The sequence below is a fragment of the Colletotrichum fructicola genome (genome assembly GCF_000319635.2).
Source record: "Colletotrichum fructicola Nara gc5 chromosome Unknown KSG_Nara_v1_contig03, whole genome shotgun sequence".
Lineage (NCBI taxonomy): Eukaryota > Fungi > Ascomycota > Sordariomycetes > Glomerellales > Glomerellaceae > Colletotrichum > Colletotrichum fructicola.
The window spans coordinates 194,581-213,533 of record NW_027094053.1 but is presented as its reverse complement, the minus strand read 5'-3'; the positions used below and the strand labels follow the sequence as shown (position 1 = coordinate 213,533).

General features: G+C 54.2%; 4 protein-coding genes across 4 annotated transcripts; 2 read left to right on the top strand and 2 right to left on the bottom strand.

The window, feature by feature from the left end:
- Window positions 1–1,099: 1,099 nt before the first annotated feature.
- On the bottom strand, window positions 1,100–2,950 carry DIP5-0 (Dicarboxylic amino acid permease; the record flags this gene model as incomplete). The annotated part of the gene is made up of 3 exons (XM_032028525.1): window positions 1,100–2,129; window positions 2,185–2,478; window positions 2,547–2,950. 3 exons carry the CDS (start codon window positions 2,948–2,950, stop codon window positions 1,100–1,102), a joined length of 1,728 nt encoding a protein of 575 aa, XP_031893123.1.
- Window positions 2,951–9,774: 6,824 nt separating this feature from the next.
- Window positions 9,775–11,673, bottom strand: SLC28A3-1 (Solute carrier family 28 member 3; the record flags this gene model as incomplete). Its single annotated transcript, XM_032028514.1, has 3 exons — window positions 9,775–9,939; window positions 9,990–11,328; window positions 11,393–11,673. 3 exons carry the CDS (start codon window positions 11,671–11,673, stop codon window positions 9,775–9,777), a joined length of 1,785 nt encoding a protein of 594 aa, XP_031893122.1.
- A 767-nt stretch (window positions 11,674–12,440) lies between these two features.
- On the top strand, window positions 12,441–13,379 carry SDT1 (Suppressor of disruption of TFIIS; the record flags this gene model as incomplete). Its single annotated transcript, XM_066151345.1, has 5 exons — window positions 12,441–12,499; window positions 12,567–12,595; window positions 12,654–12,939; window positions 13,076–13,115; window positions 13,176–13,379. 5 exons carry the CDS (start codon window positions 12,441–12,443, stop codon window positions 13,377–13,379), a joined length of 618 nt encoding a protein of 205 aa, XP_066008997.1.
- A 954-nt stretch (window positions 13,380–14,333) lies between these two features.
- PCA1-0 (P-type cation-transporting ATPase) lies at window positions 14,334–17,886 on the top strand (the record flags this gene model as incomplete). Its single annotated transcript, XM_032028345.1, has 4 exons — window positions 14,334–14,898; window positions 14,951–15,115; window positions 15,572–16,429; window positions 16,493–17,886. The coding sequence occupies 4 exons, from the start codon at window positions 14,334–14,336 to the stop codon at window positions 17,884–17,886; spliced, it is 2,982 nt and encodes a 993-aa protein (XP_031893120.1).
- Between the last annotated feature and the right edge of the window lie 1,067 nt (window positions 17,887–18,953).

The window sequence follows — 18,953 nt, the reverse complement described above, 5'->3', positions numbered from 1 at the left end:
ACAAGATTATGACTGTACTTCTATTCTGCAGTGCTCACGGATACTATGAAGCCGTTGGAGATACCTACTGCATTCGGCCGCAAGCTACCGGACCTTTTTCAATGGATATTTGAGCGTGTAATACAGCACAACATTGTATATATAGGACCGGAATCTTGTGCAACGAGGCTCATCAAAAGAAAAGGTCCATGAAGCAAGGAGGGGTGCCGCGAACACTCCGAACCGTCCGCGGCCCGTGTCCCCACTCGGCACCGAATGGCCGGCCCGGTCGTCTGAGGGCTGGTCCGTCTTCACGGATGAGGAATGGCGGTTGAGCGTACATATTTCCTACAACGATGTCAACCGGAGTTGCGCTATGTGGCCCTGTTACATTGCAGCCTACTTTCTTCTACTTTTTCAAGCCCAGCCACGTCCAATCTTTGGAGGTTCATCCCACACCATGAAATGTCTGGTGTATGCTTCGATAGATACGTCCTAAGCATTGCAGTGCTGTTCATGAGAACCAGGTCCAGGTTCGCAAGAATCTTGTCAACGGCATATGTCAACGGCATATGTTTATTAGAAGCGGTGAAAGTAGCAAAAACAGTCTTCCTGATTACCTGGTGACCCAGCCACAGCCTCCGGAGAGTGCAAAAGGAAGAGCAGTGTTGTGAAAGAGAACCCAAAAGAAAAAAGCAAAGGAAATGATAGCACAACCTGGTTTCGATCCAGGGACCTCTGGGTTATGAGCCCAGCGCTCTACCCCTGAGCTATTGTGCTTGGAGGGTAGTTGCTAAACCTTGTTTCATTCACATACATAAAGGGTTGAAGGTGTGACTCATCGTGCGGTGGAGAGTATCCCCCACGCTAACTCAACACAGACATAAACAAATTTAAAGCCGATGATCTCCGAAGGGCAGTGTCAATGCATTTCTCGTCTTTTAAATCACATCCATTGCATTTCACCGTCAAATTTTGAAGAGATTATTATGCGCAAAATCATGATGCTTGGTCTAGATTGGGATATCTATGGAATGACTAGGCGGACCAAATCGCCTTGGTATATTCGCAGGACATGATATTCAGAACGACAGTAAAACACCCTTTTTCTTTCTCCCATTTACAGCAGCCACGAGACGAAGACTCTGTAGAACCATCCTCCACGGCTCTCCTTGCCGCCGCGAGCCTCCTGCTCGGCAGCCTGGCGGGCCAGGAACTCCTCCTCCTCACGGTCAATGATGTCCTTGCCGGTGTAGAAGTCGGCCTCGTGGGGCTTGACGCCGCGGGTCTTGTAGTAGAACTTGTGGCCGAAGATGAGGATGAGGTAGAGCGGGATGCCGAGGTAGCCGGTGATGAAGGTCTTGTACTTCTCCTTGCCGAAGTCGCCGCCGGTGAAGACGTCGTAGTTCTTGGTGAGAGCGACGATGCAGCACATGGCCAGGGCGGCGTAGGAGCCCCAGATGCCGAGGGGAGCGACGTAGGGCATGATCTCGTTGGGGATGTTCTGTGCCTTGCGGGCCTTCATCCACCAGATGTGGGTGACGAGGATGGAGATCCAGGTGAGCAGACCAAAGATGGTGGTCAGGTTGACGAAGTAGCCGAAGATCTTGGTCGAGTCGCTGGAGACGTTCATGAAGGCGAGGAGGGCGAACATGGCAGAGAAGCCGAGGGCGTAGACGGGGACGCCGCGCTTGTCGGTGCGCTTGAAGATGGCGGGCGCGGAGCCCTCGGAGGCGAGACCGTAGAGGGTTCTGCTGGCGATGTACAAGTCGGAGTTGGACGCGGAGAAGACGAAGACGCAGATGCAGGCGTTGATGATGTGAGGGACGACCTTGACGCCGGCAACCTGGGCAGCAACGACGAAGGGGGAGGCGGAGGCACCGGTAGATTGCTTGTTGGCGAAGGCGAGCTCGGGGGAGTTGTAGGGGACGAGCATGCCGATGAGCAGGACGCTGAGGCAGTAGAAGAACAGGATACGGTAGAAGGTCAGCTTGATGGCGCGGGGAACGGTCTTGCGAGGGTTCTGGGCCTCAGCGACAGTGACACCGACAAGCTCGGTACCGAGGTAGGCGAAGGTGGCGTTGACCATGCAGGACCAGAAACCGAGGAAGCGGCCGGCATCACCGGTGTCGATGTACTCCTTGAAAGCACTGGAGACGATGTTAGCGAGGGGGCACTGCTAACTGCATCGGGCACAACACATACCCAGGATCCTTCCAGTAGCGGAAGCCGGTCGCTTCGCCGTTGGGTCCACCACCGCAGACGAGAATCAAAGAGAAGAGAATGATGGCGACGATGACGATGACCTTGAAACTGGACAGCCAGAACTCGAACTCGCCAAAGAATTTGATGCCGAAGTAGTTGATGCAGATGATGACGACCAGGAAGATGGCGATGAAGACACCGGGGTTGACTCTATCGCGGTCAACCCAGTATTGGATGACGAGGGCCGCGGCGGTAAGCTGGTTGGGCGTGACGATGATGTACTTGAACCAGTAACTGTATGTGACGCCCATTAGCACTCTGCCCGAACGGTTGCCGCGGGGAACATAGCAGGAGAGACTCACGTCCAGCCGAGCGCAAAACCAAGGGAAGGGTCGCAGAATCTCGAGGCGTAACCAGTGAAACCAGAAGAGATGGGCAGCCAGGCGGCCATCTCACCGAGACCAGCCATGACGAGGAAGACGATAAAACCGACGAGAGTGTACGAGATGAAGACGGAGCCCGGGCCGGCCTGCGCGAGGGCCTTGCCGGTTCCGATGATGAGACCGGTTCCAATGGCACCACCGATGGCAATCATGGTGATGTGACGGGCCTTGAGGCCTCTCTCCAGCTTGGTGTCGGCGCTGGTCTCGAGACCGCGGATGTGGACATTTTCGGTGTCGTCGTAGGTCTTGGTCTGGAAGGCCGTCTTCTCGGGGTCGTGGGCGCCCTCCGAAGAGGACGTCCGCTTGACGAGGCCGTCGCTCATGGTTGCGGCGTGAAGAACGACGAGTGGTGGTTCTTCTTACACGTCAAACACGGGAATGAGACTCTCTTGTCTGTGGGAGAGGGATATCAAAAGAGGGTCTCGATTGGGCAGACAAGAGCTCAAGGAGCGAGAAAGGGATGAGAGGAGAGAAGAGGGAATCACGACCGAGCAGTGAGGGGGGGATTGGAGGTTCTTTAATTAAGTTCTGGGTGCCGCCTCGACGGGACGGAAGACGGGGGGGCGGACGCGATAGAGGCGTGTACCGCATGTGAGACGGAAGCACATTGGGACTGGCATCCGGCGCACCGCACCACGACCTGTGTCCCTCCCGTTCCCGCATGTAAGAGCAGCAGAGCTCACCTCAAGTCCGAATTGCCAAATTCGCCTCGCGGGTTCGTGGGCTGGACCTGGAACCTGGCCACACTAGCTTGGTCTTGGGGGTGATGGAAGACTGGGGGTGCGGTCGGGTTGGCGTCGTACGCTAAGATAGACCCCGTCGAGCGATCCCTGCAGACGCCGCCGGGTTGTGTTGGGTTGACTGGCTGCCACGGCGAGGTACCGAACGGTCCTGACTTGTATGTATTACATGTAGGTTATTGACTTGCTAGCGCGGGAGGCTGCTATCTTGCTGCTTGCCTGCGGTATCTCTATCTCTTGTGGGTTCTTTCTTGGGGTTGTGTTCATGTTCCCCGTTATGGAGTCAGTGTCCCGCCCCGAGCTCGCGGTTCCTTCTTCAGTGTGGAGACTGGAGCAGGCAGACCGGAGGCACAGTGAGCAGCGTGCGACGTGCGTACGTCCCCTTGTTGTGTCTCCATGTGTCTCCTCAATGAGCTTCCCCTCCCCGTCTCTCTGCGGCCTGCGGTTGGGCCAGCGGCGGCCGAGGGTTCTCGCGAGCATGAGGGGGAATTGTCATTGCCAATGGGCAGCGGGTTGGAACTTGGAGGAATGGCGTCTGGCAGCAGCTAGACCGCACTGGGAGACAGAGCTCAGAGAGATGGGGTCGTGGCAGGGGTACGGTAGGCGAAGGGAGGTAGTGGTCACTGGTCAAAGACAAGGATGGAGAGGGTTTGGTCTTCGGTGGCTACGGTCAATCATGGCGGCAGAGGCAAAACGGTTCGGAGTCTGTCGTGTGTAGTGTAATCTGCAGATATCTCTGACGGTGATTGGGCGCGCATCCAACGCCATTCAGCCTTGGCGGACGACACTGACGGCAGGTGAGAAGAGCGTAAGAAACTTGATCGTGCGGGGTGGGCGTGATAAAAGTTGGGGGCGCTGTCACTGTTCATCTCGAGAGTTCCGGGTGATGATGGCGGCGGTACTTGGCAGACAAAGTCACTCGTTAACGCCAAGTATCGTCGACCGCCGAGCACGAGTCGTGAATTTGCAGCTGACGACCCCGGCTGCGGTGCCTGAGATGCCTAGAGATTGCCCAGTCTCGACAGCAGAAGTTGGCGTGGTGATACGGGCAGTTGGGAGAAGCTTAGACGGGACAAGCAAAAGGACCAAGACGCAAAGTACCTGGAGCCGCGAGACAATCCAGACGATCCTGGGACTCCTGGCCGAGGGTGGGCAGCCATCGGTGGTACCAAGAAAACACCAAGACATTGGGCGAATGCAAGAGATTCCTTCCATGCCTTGCTGCACGCATTCGGAGTGCCCTGCTGAAGAGCTGCAAACAGCGCCCGCAGACACGGAGTTGCCATTTCATCCATGGGAACATCACAAGAAAAATTTGCACAAAAAAGAGACCTGTCGCGTGTTGAGTTCCTACTGAGACCATGCGATGCTTATCTCTGGGGCGAACTGAATGAAGACAGACGATTGAAGGTTTTTTCCTCGCTAGATTTCCTTGATCGCAGATTTTAGTGGCTCCAACAGCGAAAACAACCTTGTCTTGTCCGCTAATCCAAGACGGTCCGTCACATTGAAACCACGCGAATCCGCCCGTCAGACACGGGATATTTCGTCAGCCTGGCGCGGATGTTGGGAAGCGCAGCTGAATGTGCAACAACTACAGATGAAAGCCTACCTGCCAGAGCAATCACAGCTTTGAATTAAGGTATCTGTCTAGAGTAGCAGAGGCGTGGGTGACCCGGACAAGGCGCATCTCCAACATGCAGTTTTCCAGTGCCTCGGGGGGTGTTGTGTAGTGTTGCCAGGGCCTCTTCCTCCACCACACCACACACCACCATGACCACAGTCTTCATCTCCAGCAACTCACAGAGAGCCAAGAGATAGAGAGCTCACGCGATGCGAGTTCATTCGGGCAATCTGCGGGGGCATATTTCAGCCACGATTCAGCATCTTGCCAATCATGCCCCAGACACTCTGACCCAGAAAGGCTGCTCGCTCGCTGCTCAGTGCTCAGTGCTTCTCATCACTCACTCGGACTCCCGCTGAGGTGACCAGGTCCTTTCGCGGCTGCTGCTGCTACTGCTGGGAAGACCTACCCTGGCAACAAGGGGTCGCCTAGGAAAGGTTCACAAGACATGATAGATATCGGCGTGCCCGTTCATCCAGTGACATTGCCGCTGAAAGTAAGTAAACTGACACGGACAGCTACAGGCTACAGAGGACCAGGCCATTCACAGCCTAGGCTAGAGCCGTCTGCCAAAGTGGCTGCATTGGCCCTGATTCCTGAAGCTTGGGTGGTGGAAAACTGCCCTGGCGCATCTGCACGAGCGGCTTGTCCATCTCTTGGTGGTTCTTGTGGCCTCGAACATCCCGTAGCTAGGCATTGCTTGTTGCTCAACACAGACTAAAAGGGCAGAAACGCCTAGCAAGTGTAGAGCCCGCGATTGGACGCCTCCCAGCCTCTCCCGGCCTGTCTCACCGAAAGAATGCCCAGCAGCCTCAGCTCATATCTCAGGGTACTTTGCGAGAGCCTCGCGGGACCAGGTCCAGGCCTAGGTGCTCGAGTCACGATGTTTGTATTCACCGTCAAAACACAGCAAAGAGAGACTGGACTCCGGTGCAACCAACTGGAGCACACAGCATCTATGTCGTACGTACTCGTTATGCGAAACTGTTAGGTGTCCAGCTGATGGCGGTACATGACTTGAGGGCCTAATCACCCGCTGCCACTAACATGAATTGATAATATCAGCGTCCCTGAGGATTCCATTTTGCGTTCTAGAAACGAAGGATGCGTCTCTCACCTCGCACAGCTCCGCCACCCTGCCACCATCTTCCCTGCCCGCCCCTCCCCCATCACTTTCCCAGCTTCTCCTCGTCCATTCAGAGGCGTCCATCGTCTCCCCGCCAAGACGTTTATCTCTGGCCTAAATAAGCAGGTCCTTATCTCCTCCACATGACGGGCCCCCTCCCCTGTTCACAGTCGAGTGGGCATTCAGAGCATGGATTTGGCCGAGCTTATCCTCGCCCTTGACCGCACTTGGCTTAGACTGCCGAAGGGCCACTCCTGATGGCTTGCGATGGCCTCGGGCAGATTGTCTACTCCTGACAAAAGTCAATGGCTGGAATGTTTCGACAGCAAGCAAACACGCACACAACAACTCGCGTGTGTTGGTACTGTTTGTAACTTCGGACCGGCGTTGGCTTCAGGTGGCTTTCGAGTTTTCTTAGTCCCTACCGTTCGTCGCTGACACGGACACATGGCCGAATGCGTGTCCGTGTCCCCTGCTAGCCCTTCATGTTTTTTTACGAATCAGTTGGCGTCTTTTGACGTGCGGGAGCCATTCCCAATGGGTGTGTAGCCCTCTCCCACATTCCACGCCCATCGTCTGATTTTGCATATGTCGGGACCTCTGGCGCCTGGCGTCTGCCCTGGCGCTGGCGTACACACATACATATTCCCACCAGCTTGGGCTGACGGGGAACAGGTTCCAGCTCAGCTGTCAGCCTTCTCCTGCCCTCTGTAGACGGGCAAAACGTGAAGACGCGATGCAACGGTGGCCTGGGCTTTTCTCATATGCAGCCGGCGAGGACCTCGCAGGGTCGGTTAGCATGCCGAGAAAACCATGACGGCTTCATCGAGACTCGATGCGCCAGGCCATCACAGGTAGTTAGTGTTAGTCGAGGTCTGCCAAGTGCACTGCCATCACAGCGTGTCGTTCATAGCTCATGATGCCTGGCGATCAATGCGTCTTTTACACGTCAACCAAACGGTCTACGGACTCCATCTTCCCCTCCATCACGATCCTCCAAGACGGCATTCCATTTCGTCTCCAGTATTCAGCGGCAGACAACATTGCCGACAGTCGACTCAAGACGCGCCAGTTCGTCATTTCAACAGACCCAACGTTTAATTCCCGACGTCCATCCGGCGGTGCGAGATCTGGGATCTTAGGCGGGTCAACCACCGGGTTGGCCCCTCTCCAGCAGAGCGTCAGGGGTGATGCTCGCGCGTCGGTGAAGGGGCCGTTGGCGGTTGAGGACCCTTTGGTCTCCGTCTTCCAGTGCGCGCCCTAGTTCATGACGAATTCCATCTAGTCACCACAAACCGACCGACCGCCAACCAGACCACCAGATGGTGTGGTGCCGCGAGGCGTCCCCCAGTGCCGGGACGATGTGCGCGCGTCTCTCTCCACGACCCAAGACTCGGGATCCCGAAGTCGATAACAAACGGCCTCCGCTCCGGCGCTTCCAGCGTAGTGCCTGGGCGGTGATGGAAAGACGAATATTGGAATTGCGCCATTCGCGACCCGGGCCAACTTCGCCAAGACTCTGTTAGATGAGGTATTTTTGACAGGAAGTCAAGTCATGGTCAATTCCTGCTCATCGCTTCCCCATCGCATTCGTATGTGCGCCCGCGTTGGACATTGGCAACATGGTCTTGGCCCCGGCTACTCGGAGACGTGATGTGGTATTGATCGACTATCAACGCGATCTCGAGCCGCATTAAGTTTACGGCTCTTCCGCGAAGGTTTGCCGCATCGGTGAAGACGTTGTAAACATGTAGCAGGCTTTTTTCCCGAGCCTGCCCTGCGATGCGCCTTCTGTTCTCTTCGATGTTTCTCATGAATGGTGTTTATTCTCTGACTACTGCCCTCAACTGCCCTACGCTTGTATGTGTAGGACAGAGAACCAATACTGGATGAAGCCATCGCCGGCTTGGGTGCCATCCCACCACCACCATCAATCTTCCCCCCAGCCTAGACCTCTTCGGCTACCGACGGGCAGTCCTACGTTTCTCTCGTGAGCGTTTGAGTTTGCCCTGCGCCTTAGGGCTCTTTGCCGGTCCAACCCAAAGCTGCTCCCTCGTAAAGCCCTGTCAGACACTAAGATAGCGTGCTTCCATGCATTTTCTAGCGCTTCCGTCGCCGTCGCCTCATGTTCAGCGGTGATGTGAAGCAACACTGTTGATGCGAAGGGATATGATGCGACGCGATGCCTGCCAGTGCCTGTCCCAGTCCCCGCGCGTGTCCCCTGAGAGTTGAGTGTGGACCTTTACCCCAGTCTCCAGCTTTCCCCCTCTCCATGAAGCTGTCACGCCCCCAAAGATCAAACCCCAGACAGGGCAGTGCAAATGCAAGATGATATTAACGCCGGTCCGTGGTTGCTTTTCCAAGCTTTTCCAAGCGTCCAGTGGCGTTTGATTTAATTCCACGGACAGAGACGCACAGTTGGGGAAATGGGGTAAAGAATGGAAACGATGGGGTAATATTCTCGTAAGAGGTTCACATCGTTGCGGAACCGTTCTGACGCCATTCCACGCATTGGCCGTCTGAAGGTCAGGACAGTTGTCACTTTGGCACCAGCCGCCCCGAGAGGAATCTCATTACGTGAAAAATAGGAGACGGATTGATTGAAAACGTGCAAGCGATCTGGGGTAATGGGGTACGGATACGGGGGAGGGGAAAGGTAGGAAAGCCAAGATGCCGCCGCCGGTCTTGCGGATGCTGCGGAGAAAGCAACGACGACGCATTGAGGCCTGGTTCGTGAGGAATGAGGACACAACAGTGGACGCCGCGAGACGCGCATGTCTTTCTCGAGCCCAGCGGCCATATGCACAATCAAAATGCAATTCCCAATGGAATCAGCCTCATGTGTCGTTCCAATGAAAGAGAGCTCAAGTGAGCCCGGCGTCTCGGCTGCAACCCCCGGGCGGCTACTTCAAGTCGGCGACTCACTCGGCTCAGCTGAAAGAGCCGCTGGTATGTGAGGCTTTCTTGCTGTCGCCGGTGAGCCTCACTGTCGATCTTTATGCAGGGCCACTTGTCTGATGCCGGAAGGGACCTTGAGTCACATGCAGAACGCTGCACTTTGGAGCACAATCGCGAGAATGGTGTGGTTGGCCCGAAGGCTTGCTCTTACATCCAGAACTCAGGCTTCATCGTCTTCAGCCTCCAACGCAAAACCGTTCTCAAGGCAGACTTCGACGAAGGGACAAGTCTAGATGGAATACATCGGGACTGTGGTGCTGGCTGGGAGCTTGGTTGCCGTGGCCAGACAAGTACACGCCATCGTCGCGTGCCCAAGACTGCTTGGGCACGATTGACACCGGGGTAAATGGAACGATCGCCTGAAATACTCAATCAGTGTCCAGGCTATTTGTTGCGATGATGACCTGTCGGTATTCGCTCGCGATGCCTTGTCAGTGTTTGGATCCATGGAAATCCCATCAGTCGCAGGCCGATGCTACACGAGGAAGGAAGCGACGTCATGCCGGACGAAGATCACCAGGGCTGGAATTAGCCTGGCCCCGACTTAGCCATGTTTGTCAGGGTAGACTCTGATCCAGCAGTTTCGAGTGGCGTGTGGAGATATTCTTGTTCCATTATTGCTCGCCTCTAAGCCCGCGTGCCTTTCTCTTGGGTATCTGGCTTTTAGGAAGTACAACCATGAAGACCCCATCTCCAGCACTATCCAGTGTACAACATACCAGCAACGCTGGCGGAAGTCAGAGTCGACAGGATACCTGAAAACAACGCGGAGACGGCTACTCTGGAGACGTCGGCTGCACGACCGGGCGCGATCTGAGAGAGAACGCCGATTTGCGTGCCGAGGGCGCCGACATTCCCGAAGCCCTGTGAGGTGTGAGATTGAAACGTTACCGATATGAAAGATATATACTTACACAGCATGCATACGTAGCAATAAGCCGTGAGCGAGGTGACATCGAGACGTATGGCTCGGCGTTGCTTGAGAGTGACTTGAAAGCCAGGAACTCGTTTGTTATGATCTTGATGCCGATGAGTTCTCCTACGACCAGAAGGTCCTTGTTCGGCACCCCGAGACACCATGCCACCGGATAGAAAACGTATCCGAGGATGAGTTCAAGCGTCAGCGGCGGGTTGATGATATTCAAGTACCTCCCCCACCAGCCGAGGAGGCCATTAACGAGGGCCACAAACGAGATCACGCAGAGAAGAGTTGCGACGATCATGCCAGCCACTTTGACTCCCAGCCACGCCCCATTTGCGAACGCATGTAGGGCATTGGCAGCCTTTTCTTCGTCTTCTGGGACTGTGATCTTGCCCGAGCTGATGGTCTCTTCGGTCTCCGGGTATCGCAACTTCGACACTGCTAAGCTCGCAGGTATCGACATGATGCACGATGAAACGAGGACTTGCGCGTTGAGGCCGAGACTGATGTACCCGACCAGCACCGACCCAGCTATCGTCGCGAACCCGCAGGTCATCACCTGGTGTATCTCGGCGAGGGTCAGATGTGGGATGAAGGGCTTAATGAGCATCGCCGATTCTCCTTGCCCCACAAACGGGGTCGCGGTGGCTACTACGGCTTCGGCGCCGGAAACCCGGAGGGTCCAGAAGAAGATGATGGCGAACTTTCCGATGAACCACTGCAGTAGCCCGCAATGATATAGTAGCTGTACAAGAGAGATAAAGAAGATGATTGGCGGGACAACGCTGATGAGAAACCATGTTTTCGTCGGGACCTCGTCGTCCGTGAGAAACCGGAGGCCATCTTTTGCAAACTCAAGGAGCGTCCTAGCCATCTCTGAGATGAAGGCGAAGATGTCGTATCCCACGCTCGTCTTCAGGACAAACACAGCGATGAGAAACTGGGTGAGCATGCCTCCGATGACGGTATGCCATGGAATCTTCCTCCAGTCTCGGGATGTGGCCGTGAGGAGAGCGATCAGGAGGACGAGGCCGAAGAGTGAGATCGCTCGACTTGCGCGGGTGTTGTCGCCGACTTCTGCGGGAATCATCGCGCCGACGATGAAGACTGCCACAGTGATCACGGCGGCGATTGGTTTATGCAGCTTTTGCGGCGTCATGTCGTACGCCATGAACATCGTGTTTCGCCAGATGAACCGCAGAGGGATCATCACCGAGGCAGCAGGGAGCCATAATGTGATGATGCGGATGGTGATGGCAAGGTACACCAAGAACGGCTTAAGCCATCCGAGGCTATCTGACCGATGGAAGATGAGGCCGACGATCCACCATCTGTTCGCGTCTGATGTCAGCTCAACACCTCCGATGACATGTGTTGTGGCCGTCATCTACTCACGCCGTCCATGCCAGCCATATGACAATGTGTATCGGAAGCCTGTACTTCTTGTAGAATTTTGAAATCCTGAACTTCTTCTTCTTCTTCGTGTCTCGGACGCCTTCCACCTGCTCAACGCCAGCTTCGAGGTCGCTTCCATCCGTGCTTCCTCCGGTCTTCGGGCTGTGGTCCTCCCGCTGCTTTGAGTCGTCATTCTGCGTCTGTTTTGTCTTCTCAAAATCACTTCCATTGCTGGTTTCATGCGCTCTATCTGCGGATGGCCGTGCATCTATTGAAGTCATATTCGCTGGCGTTACGAAAGGATCATGACCCACGCTCCTCATCCAAGACGCGAGGTGAAGGTAGGTCTATCTCAGATGACCGTGGTAGTGAAAATGGCACTGGGACAGCAGATGAGCTAGTGAACAAGGTGTGGCGATTAGATCACCGTGTCTTAGTTCGATAGGGACATCGGACGATGATGCAGGACAGAACTGTCAAGTCTGTGTGGAATGCTACAAGTGAGCTATGGAGTTGTTTGAAGAGAGGAGATAACATAATCGTCAGAGACAGTCATTCTTGAAAAGCCCTTTTCATCATATCTTTGAACACTAACATGTCGTCGTCGCCAATGCCGAAGTTCATGAATCGACTTGCATAGTGGCGGCCAGCCAGGTACATCCTCCCACGCGGCGCCGATGCCGCGTCGCACTTACACGATTTCACCACGATCCAGCGCGAACTCATGACATGTTACTTCAACAATTGGAACATTGCCCCAGAGAAATATTGAAGTCAGAGAGAAATACCATGGTGTAGTGACCTGCTGGTCAACAAACCTGTCTGGTCGCTGTTCTCCGCACCCGGAGGTCTTCTGCGCAGCAAGGTGTGGGGTAAACGACGGTGACGTCGATGTTTCACCGATGTCAGCCGCGCTTATGTATGGTTAGGCGGTCCGGACGAACTCTATCTCAAAAAAACTTTGCGGAATTCGAACGGCCTGGACGGGCCTGCCGATCGCTGAGGGATCTTCACCACATACTGTCCACGAGATCGTGAAGCGCACGAGATGGGTTCGCAGGCAGACCTGAGCAAAGGATGTCGACCCCAGAGGCCAGTCCTCTTCTTGTGAGCCACCATCAAACACTATGAATACTGGCCGTGTGAACTTGTTGCTGACTTGTGCACCACGCAGCGACATCGACAACTGTTTGTATTCGAGAGGTGAAAATTGTACAGATTTGCGAGAGGGATTGGACGCCGTAGCTAACCGTTCGGCTAGATGCTAAGATCTTTGACCTGGTTTCCGACTTGATCGATGAATACTTTGAGAAGCACCTATCTCTGACTCGAGAAGAGGCAGTAAAGCTACATCACCAATACCATACGGACTATGGACACTCGATCGAGGGCTTGGTCCGACACCACAAGATTGACCCCATAGAGTACAACGCCCAGGTTGATGACGCGCTGCCCCTCGAGGATATCTTGAAGCCAGATGTGCAACTCCGAAAGCTGCTTGAGGATGTCGATACCTCTAAAGTCCGGCTCTGGTTATTAACCAACGCGTACGTGACTCATGCCAAAAGAGTTATCCGGATTCTTGGTGTCGAGGATCTCTTCGAGGGGTTGACGTACTGCGATTACTCGCAAGTGCCCTTCATCTGCAAGCCGAACAAGAATATGTTCCTAAAGGCTATGAAGGAAGCTGGGGTGGAATCAGTTCAGGATTGTTACTTCGTCGGTATGGCCTCCATCCATGATGAGTCCTCAGAGGCGTTTCCACGTTGACATAGATGCATAGATGACTCTTACGGGAATTGCGTCGGCGCTCAGAAGGCTGGCTGGACAGCGGCTCACTTTCTTGAAAGAGGGCTTCCAATGCCCTCGAAAGAAGCATCGCAGTATCAAATACAAAGTTTGGAGGAGCTTCGAGATATCTTTCCTCAGTTCTTCAAGTCTCGAACTTGTTCTAAGACCTCATGACAGAAGCCAGGAGTGGCAGTAGCGGCTTGGAGCAAAGATCAGCACCTGACAACTGAAAGAATATGGAGTAGACCATAGGCATATCTAACAATCCAGCTTTGCAGGAAGCTAGACATCATAAACACTAGATTAGAAAATCACTTGTGTGCTGCGAAGAATCGACTTTTTGCCTCATACTGTTCTTGTGTCACGGAGTTCAGTCACACAACCAGCAAGTTTGTGGAAAACAATTCCCAATGCGGCCTCTTCAATTTTCTATCATGTTTCTTTCAGTCTCCTTTGCAACGAGAGTTTTCCCGACATTGGATCCTCATGGAACAGGATTGAGACAATCACATAGCTGGTAATCTCGGAGGCGGCCTATTGCTCCACTCCGGAACCGGAGACACTTGAGTTGTCCAATTAAGTCATCCCTTTGGAGGATTTAATGGAGCAATAAGTCCGCTATTTAAGGTTTCGCGTCCGAGTCATCATCCCCGCCGTCCACCGGAAACACTCCAGACGGACGGAGAGGCCACTTTGTGAACCTGCTGTCGGCTTCAACCCCATCAGAAGACTGTCGAATACGAGAAACCGAATCCTCATTTGACGCGTGTGCATTGACGCGGGAATTCTCAATATGCCCTGCGAATCGGGTTGTTGTGGTCCGCCTAATGATCCAGCCCCGACCCCCGGACCAGCTGCCCTCCCTGGGCCGAACACTAGTCTCACCGTTGCAGAGGAACGGATTGCAGAGGGCGATGGCGAAGACAGCATCGACAACGTTGAAGATTTGAAAGATAGAGACGGCACCCAAAGCGGCTGCGGCTCTGAGATCGACAAGCCAACCTTGGACCGTGGAGTCAATCCCACAGATCTCAATGAGAGTTGCCAGGATCGGTGTTATTCTTCAACCGCTGCTGATAAAGATGGCTGCGATGCCGAGAAATCGAAGAGTGAAGACAATTGTCAGGACGGTTGCTGTGGCACCGTCAACATGGAACGATGCGATAATGGGAAAAGCATTAGCTCTGCGGCTGCCAAAGTTGTCGACTCTTGCTGCGTTTCCAACATTGCAATTGAAGACACCTGCAAGAAGGAATGTTGCGGCAACAACACTATCAAGAACACCAATGTCGCCTCCACTGACCAAGTTGCACTCGAAGATGATTGTAAGAAGGAATGTTGCGGCGATTCCGTCAAAAATGCAAGTGGGATTGTCGATGTTGTTGGCGACAACACGAGCAAGCCAAACGAAACCTGTGGTTCGAAGGTCAAGGCTGAAGAGAACTGCAACAAGGGATGTTGCGAGACAATCCGAGAGAGCAAGCCCGTCCAGCCAAGCGGCACTTTGACTGCTATCGAGGATGACTGCTGCGCTCTGGTTGCCAAGGCTGAAGAGAATTGCAAGAAGGGATGCTGCTCCTCCCCAGCCCCAAAGTCTCAGGAGGAGAAGGTTCCCAGCTGCTGTGAAGGCAAGACCTCTCCTTGCTGCGACTCGACTTGCATTGATCGTCTCGCTCTACGCGAGTGTACCAGCGGCAAGCGTTCCAACAGAAAGAGTGAGTCACACGCACGCCACCTCAATCTATTTGCGACTGACACGGCTCGTAGCTCGATCACGAGCGGAAGGCTGCACTGGGGGAAAAGACGGGAAGCCATGCCGTGGCCACGCCCGTACCGTTCGCGAGACCTATCAGGCAAGGCTTGAAGCCTTGGGCTGCATCTGCCGCGCCCTCCTCGCTCTCGGTCAAGAATCATGCTGCGCGCCTCGTGATCGTTCGTCTGTCGAAAAGAAACGAGCATCGATCACCTCGCTTCGGACCCGCAGTTCAGTTGACTCTTGTTGTGCACCAGGGCCGAGCAAACCGGTCTGCGCAACCAACAGAGGACTCAGGACTAAAAGGGCAGGTCGGTCTGCAAGTCCAAAGTTTAAAAGCAGAGGGTGCGCTGGTGAATGCTGTGCCGCAACCAACACCCCGAGCATTGTTGGTTCTTGTGCGGATTCTTGTTGTGGCGATGGGTATCCGCCTGCCGCTTCCCAACCTCTCTGCAACTCTGGTGCAAACATCACCAACGATAACGACCTTGAGAGGGGCGTGTCTGGAACAGAGCATGTCGTTCTTAGTATCTCGGGCATGACATGCACGGGTTGCGAGACCAAACTCAAGAGAACGCTTGCCACCGTGGACGCAATCAAAAATCTCAAGACTAGTCTTGTTCTTGCGCGTGCAGAGTTTGATCTAGACGTCGGAGTTGGCTCGGCGGACGATGTCATCAAGCATCTCGAGCGAACGACAGAGTTCAAATGCGAGAAGATCACGAGCCAGGGGGCCAGCATCGACCTCCTATCTTCTGGCCGGCCAGAGGATTTGATCAGCCAGTCATGGCCGGCGGGCGTCACAGACATACGTGTTGTTGATAGCAAGACTGTTCACGTTGAGTTTGATGCAGAGGTTGTTGGGGCTCGAGACCTGGTTGAAAAAGGTTGGAGCAGTCGCATGGAACTTGCGCCCCCTCGAGCCGACCCGACACTTGAAGCGGGCGGCAAGCATGTTCGCCATGTTGGGATGATGACTTTGCTCTCCATCGTCCTGACTATTCCGGTTCTCGTGATGGCTTGGGCACCTTTGCCGGATAATGAGATTGCTTATGGCTCAGCTTCTTTGGCATTGGCAACTATTGTTCAGGTTGCTATTGCTGGACCATTCTATCCTACAGCACTCAAGAGCTTGATCTTCTCCAGAATGATTGAGATGGACCTGCTCATTGTACTGAGTACTAGCGCCGCCTACATCTTCTCAGTGGTGTCTTTTGGCTATCTAGTCTCTCACAAGCCTCTCTCGACTGGGGAGTTCTTTGAGACGAGCACACTCCTTGTCACTCTCATTATGGTTGGCAGATACGTTGGTGCGTTGGCTCGTCAGAAGGCCATTGAGTCCATTTCCATCCGATCTCTGCAGGTGTCCACAGCGACAATCATCGACACCTCGGGCCAGGAAAAAGAAATTGACTCTCGGCTGCTTCAGTATGGAGACACTTTCCGAGTTGCTCCCGAGTCTCGCATTCCAACTGACGGCACAGTCATTTCTGGTTCGTCTGAGCTAGACGAGTCTATGGTCACGGGTGAATCAAGAGTAATCGAGAAATATGCAGGCTCTTCTGTCATTGCAGGCTCGATCAATGGCTCTGGAACCCTCAACATTCGCCTAACCCGTCTGCCCGAAGACAACACAATCAGCAACATCGCCGGGATGGTTGACGAAGCCAAGCTATCCAAGCCTAAAATACAGGATATAGCAGACCGAGTTGCGTCATACTTCGTCCCAGTCGTAGTCACATTGACGATAATTACATTTGCCGTATGGATTGCCGTTGGAGTTGCTGTCCGCAAACAGTCCGGCTCCCAAGCAACGATCCAGGCAGTCACATACGCAATCACCGTTCTCATCGTGTCATGTCCATGCGCTATTGGACTTGCAGTTCCTATGGTGATCGTCATCGCCAGTGGAATTGCTGCGGAAAAAGGCGTCATCTTCAAGTCGGCCGACAGTATCGAGATCGCTTACAAGACCTCACATGTAGTTTTCGACAAGACAGGGACACTGACCCGTGGGGAATTAAGCGTGTCTAAAGAATCGTACGTTACTGGCGATCCAGAAGCGACGCAATCGTTGCTTCTTGGCCTTGTTGGTAGCATCAAGCATCCCGTATCCGCAGCGGTTGCCGCCCACCTAAAGGCGAATGGTATATCGCCAGCGCCGGTATCCGATTCCAAGACTTTGACGGGTAAGGGTGTCGAGGGTCAGGGAACCATCTCTGGTCGCAAGCTCCGCGCTGGCAACTCGCGGTGGCTGGGTCTATCGTCTGATCCTGCTGTTGAGTCCTTCTTGTCGCAAGGATACACCGTCTTCTGCTTCACGGTCGACGGGACGTTGGTTGCATTGTTTGCGCTAGAGGACTCGGTGCGGCCCGAGGCTTTCGCAACCGTGTCCAAGCTGCAGGCCTCCAACGTCTCGGTCCACATCCTTTCGGGCGACGATGACGGGGCGGTCCAGGCGGTTGCTTCTCAACTCAACATACCCGAGGCTAATGTGCACTCGCGATGCAACCCCGCAGACAAACAGGACTACATTCAGCAACTCTTAGCCACACCCTCCATCCATGTGTCCAAATCGGGAAAGAAGCCGAAGAAGCCCGTCGTGATGTTCTGCGGAGATGGTACTAACGATGCCGTTGCACTGGCCCAGGCTACCATTGGCGTCCACATGAACGCGGGAACTGACGTGGCTAGATCTGCTGCCGATGTTGTCCTGATGCGACCCAGCCTGACCGGTATCCTCACCGCCATCGCGGTGAGCAGAAAGGCCATCCATCGGATTGCATTCAACTTTGGCTGGAGCTTCGTCTACAACTTGTTTGCCATCCTCCTCGGCTCAGGGGCTTTCGTCAACGCCCGCATCCCACCGGAGTTTGCCGGCCTCGGCGAACTTGCCTCCGTCTTACCTGTCATCGCCGCTGCGGTGCTGTTGCGTTGGAGTAAATTGTAAGGTACTCAGGCTGATGGGTAATCATAGCGTCCACCGGGATGCTTCCAGGAGGGGTGTGTCGGAATACTGGCGGAAAACACTGGCGGGAAACTTTCCTGGAGAGGAGGGTGACGGCCAAAGGGGGGACGCCTGAGGATGTGCGTCGTCAAGCAGATTCAACATCTGTTCTGCAGGGTGAGACTTCTATTCACAAAACTTCATGCTTTGATTGGGCGGTTGCAGCTTTCCGCAGCGTTGATGTGGAATCATGCTACCACCCGAACGTGATCAATTATTTCAATAGGACAGTTTGTGATTGTCAAAATCACATTTCACATTCATCGCGAATGCCCCACGGTCTCCACCTACCCCTGGGTGCCTATCGTCTCGCGGAAGCCGGATGTTGCGCGTTTACCCACTTGGGAACGTGTCCCTGCGAAGGGTTGCTCATTCGGAACCCTGTAATATCCTTTCGAAAATCTAGACAAACTTCGGACCGGGGACCTTCTGGTTTGAAGCCTTGAACGTGAGCAAGCCTTGTCTGTTAGTTGACCCTCCTCCACCCGCCCTACCGATATGAACCCTGCGAGCCTCAACCCAATCTCAAAGTGAACGAAGTTGAGATCTTTGCGGTCCTCCGGGACGCCACATTGCTTTTTCCAATTTGATGCAGGGTTTCCAGAGAGGCTGTGTCGCTTGCCGAAGTACAGGCTACAAACATCCAAATATGGCCACTTGACAAGACAGAGCGGAGGGGGCTCCGACGGAGGCAACAAACCAAGGGCGTCACGCGTCGTTAATTGGCCGTTTACCACTATTTTCCGATCCCTCTTATATACATGCGATGCACAGCCCCTTTTAGCTCCAAAGCATGGCTCTAAGGATCGAAAAATGACGCGAAAAGACCAAACTCCGATGTGAAGCCTGCGGGACGGGACGAGCCAAGACGCTCAACTCGCTTGTGTAGCGCTAGCACGTCTCTCGGACATACATACAGCCCTTTTAATAGCGACAGGGGCATTCTAAGACACTGGTGTTCTGCCGTATACTTGGACAGGACCTTCACATTTCGCACCCGGTCCATCCTC